This window comes from Asparagus officinalis, chromosome 7 (genome assembly GCF_001876935.1).
Source record: "Asparagus officinalis chromosome 7, Aspof.V1, whole genome shotgun sequence".
Classification (NCBI taxonomy): Eukaryota; Viridiplantae; Streptophyta; class Magnoliopsida; order Asparagales; family Asparagaceae; genus Asparagus; species Asparagus officinalis.
Window position 1 is genome coordinate 17,719,394 of NC_033800.1, and position 3,872 is coordinate 17,723,265.

General features: G+C 35.8%; 1 protein-coding gene across 1 annotated transcript; it reads left to right on the top strand.

Moving 5' to 3' along the window:
- Positions 1,007-3,372, top strand: LOC109849865 (protein FAR1-RELATED SEQUENCE 5-like). The gene is made up of 2 exons (XM_020419748.1): positions 1,007-2,910; positions 2,996-3,372. The coding sequence occupies exons 1-2, from the start codon at positions 1,030-1,032 to the stop codon at positions 3,095-3,097; spliced, it is 1,983 nt and encodes a 660-aa protein (XP_020275337.1). The 5' UTR covers positions 1,007-1,029; the 3' UTR covers positions 3,098-3,372.

A 3,872-nucleotide genomic window follows, 5' to 3' on the forward strand; every position in this document is an offset into this window, starting at 1 on the left:
TGGCTTGTCATGCTTTCCTTTGTACTTGTATCTCTCAGCTCACCTCATACCAATTAGATTTTATTTTTGTATAATTTCAATCATTCTACCAGACTGGAAACACACAAATTACTTCACCAAAATTCATGTCAATGCTCTGAAAGTTTCAATTGCTTAATGCATTGACTTTTTAGATTGCTCAATGGATTCATCCGTTCTCTATCTGGTAATGCCATTTGATGATCCTACTAAAGAATATTTTGTATCCATCTCCTGCATAAGAGTTCTGTTGCTAGAGGAAAGCCGAGTCTTAAAAATTAAAGAATATTTTGTATCCATCTCCTGCATAAGAGTTCTGTTGCTAGAGGAAAGCCGAGTCTTAAAAATATTACCTTCACAATTATATCATGTGTCCATCAGATTACTTGTTATCATTACTTGTTGACGTTACTGTGGACTGAATCCTTTTTCAGGTTTTCATTTGTATGGATAGTTATTTAATACATGTTGTAAGGTCTGAGAGTCTGTGGTGATATCTTGACTCTGTGGATTGTTTGAGTTGCCATTTAAGTTAGGACTGAATCCTTTTTCAGGTTTTCTCCATCTATGAAGCAATCTAATAATCTTTCCATTATGTTTACAGGTTGTCTCATGGAAAGATTAGGGGAATATGTAGACAGTGATCTTTTTCGTGCAAATGAAGAAATAGAAAAGACGATGCAAGAGAACCAGCCACATGAAGACGAACATTTAGAAGAAAACTTGAGTCACATACCATGTATTGATGAACCGAAGATCGGTATGATGTTCAAAAGTTTGGAGGAAGCAATGAATTATTATAGTGCTTATGCACTATTAATTGGGTTTGGGATTAGAAAAGGCTCTAATTATTTGTCTAAGAGAAAGAATGTCGTCACAATGCAAGTATTTACATGCTCTCATGAGGGTTTTCCTAAAAGCAAAGGGAATGAGCCATTATTTAGGGATAGCACATTCGAGAAAAGCCCTTCGAAGGAGATATCTAGCATTCGAACTAGTTGCAAAGCAAATATGCGTGTGAAATTAGATGATGAAGAAAATTGGATCATATCATCCTTTGAGAAGAAACACAACCATGAATTAGTACCGAGCCCCTCAAAATCTCGTTTCTATCGGTGTCGGCGAAAGATTAGAGATGAAGAAGCCGATCTTATACATACCATGCGTGAGCAAAATATTTCAACAAAGCATATTAGGGACTTCATTGCATCTCAACGTGGAGGGGTTCATAATTTATCATTCACGAGGAGGGACCTAAGCAACTTTACAACGCGCCAAAGAATGCCTCTTTTTGACAGTGATATCTCAACGACTCTAAGTCACTTTCAACAACTACAAGCTGAGAATCCTATGTTCTTTTATGCAGTCCAGTTTGATAGTAATAATTGTGCAAAAAATATATTTTGGGTTGACGGGAGATCAAGGATGGCCTACCAGCATTTTGGAGATGCAATCACTTTTGATACCACTTATTGTACAAACAAGTACAGTATGCCATTTGTACCATTCATCGGGGTAAACCACCATTCTCAAACTATTTTATTTGGTTGTGCTTTGATTAGAGACGAGACCGCTGTATCCTTCATGTGGATATTTCAAACATGGCTTAATGCAATGTTTGGTAAGCATCCTACTTGTATTCTGACAGATCAAGATCCTTCAATGAGGAAAGCAATAAGTGAGGTTCTTCCTAATACGGCTCATCAGTTTTGTAAGTGGCATATTCTTCGGAAAGCACGTGAGCATCTAGGAATTTTATTTGGCACAAAAGAGAAGTTTCAAGAGGACTTTCTTAGTTGCATTAATTTTAGCTTAACAGTTGAGGATTTTGAGTCAAGTTGGACTACTATGATAGAGAAGCATGGAGTTGAAGATAACACACATCTAAAACATTTGTATCAAATTCGAGATAAGTGGGTGCCATCATACTTTAGAAATATATTTTGTGCTTTCATGTCTACAACGCAAAGAAGCGAGAGTTTTAATGCACTTCTCAAAGGTAGAGTCAATAACCATACAACAATTTATGAGTTTGTTATGCAATATGAAAATGATTTAGAAGATCGATATGACGTAGAAGAGGAAGACGATTTTCGCTCTCTGCAATACAAACCAAGTTCATGGTCTCCAAGCCCAATAGAGAGGCATGCACAAAAGATTTATACTAGAGCAATGTTTAGGGTCTTCAAGGATCAACTAAAAGAGATATTTTCATTTTCTCTAAATGAAATAGAGCCTAAAGCATTATACAAACTAGTGCAAGTCCCAAACTCAGACAAACCAAGTGCTAGAAGAAGAACTTATATGGTTACCTTCCAAGCCCCTACGACAGTATCTTGCAATTGTAAAATGTTTGAATTTAGTGGAATGGTGTGCTCGCATGTGCTTAAGGTGCTTTTACATCTTGATATCTTGGAAATACCCTCCGAATATATTTTAAAGAGATGGACAAAGTCAGCTAAGGAAGAAAGTTTTGATATGCACCAATGTCTTAGCACTGAATTGTTAAATTCTTCCTCAAAGACTCTAATGTTTAATAGTTTGTCTCGAAAAATAATAAAGTTGGTTGCAGAAGGTTCCACGAGTATTGAGTTGTATAATTTGGCAAATAAAAAAATAGATCAAGTTGTGGGAGAATTATTAGCGGCAAAAATGCACTTACTAGAGAATAAATCGGGGCATGATGGCATGACGCAAATCCAAGGTTCTGCATGTTCTCAAACACAAGAAAGTATTATTGATAATAATTGTATAGTAAGAGCTCCTCCTATTTCAAATTGCAAAGGAAAAAGAAAGATGCAACGTTTCAAGCCTCCTTCAGAGTTGAAAGCTAAGAAGCAAAGAACTTGTGGAAAATGTCATGGGAAAGGCCACAATAGTCGAACTTGCAAGGTAAAATTACTTTTTTTATTCTCAAATGTGTGACAATGTTCCTATGCAAAGTATGATATTTCTATTTTTTATGAGATTTGTGCAGGCCCAAACAACAAGTCATGTAGGAAGCATCGATGAGGAAGAAGAGGAAGATCTGGAAGACCAAGAAGAAGAGGATGAAGATGTTGAAGAATATTACTACTAATAACGCTTTCTAATATTTCTTTTATTTGTCAATGTTCTTCCGAAGCTTTTTGGATATGTGAAGTTACTGTATGGCTTTAAAAGATTTTTATGTTATTTTTTAATTTTTTTAACTTGATGATGGGTTTACCTGTTTGTGAGTCTTGAGGGTAAAAGGGTCTACTAAGTAACTATAGTGTTAGAAAGGGCAACAGTTTTGATTTCGAGAGCAAGGACTTGATAGGATTACAATAGTTAAAAGAGCCTGGTAATGTTGAAAGTAGATGATGTTCATTGCTCTCGGTCCAACAGTCTTGCCATAAATAATGGCTTGGTCTCTTATGGTGATGGAGATCCTTTTACTAGCTGAAGTTGACAAGTTCTATCCGGAGAAAAGTTTTACATTGTTTTGTCTTAATGATTTGCTTCACCTTATCATGGGAAAGTTAATAGCCTGAGAGAGGATTTGCTTTCCCTTTTTTTTGGGTTTATTGTGTACTCTCTGTTACATATTACTCTGATGTAGAGTTAATATCATGTCAACTTTTGTCTCTTGAATTCTACCATTGTTAATGTTTTGACTACTTGCAGTTATGATATAGCTTCTTTTGTGTTGTCTCCATGGTAAAAGGACGAGGGAGGTAAGGTTCTGATAAAACTTTATTCTGATAAACAATAAAGGAGTGAAAGCGTACGCTTCTTAATTGGTAGCCAATCGTGCATGTAAACTCAGGCAATCTCTCGTTTTGTTGTACTTCAGTCACCAAATATCTAAAAATCCATTCAATACATATAAA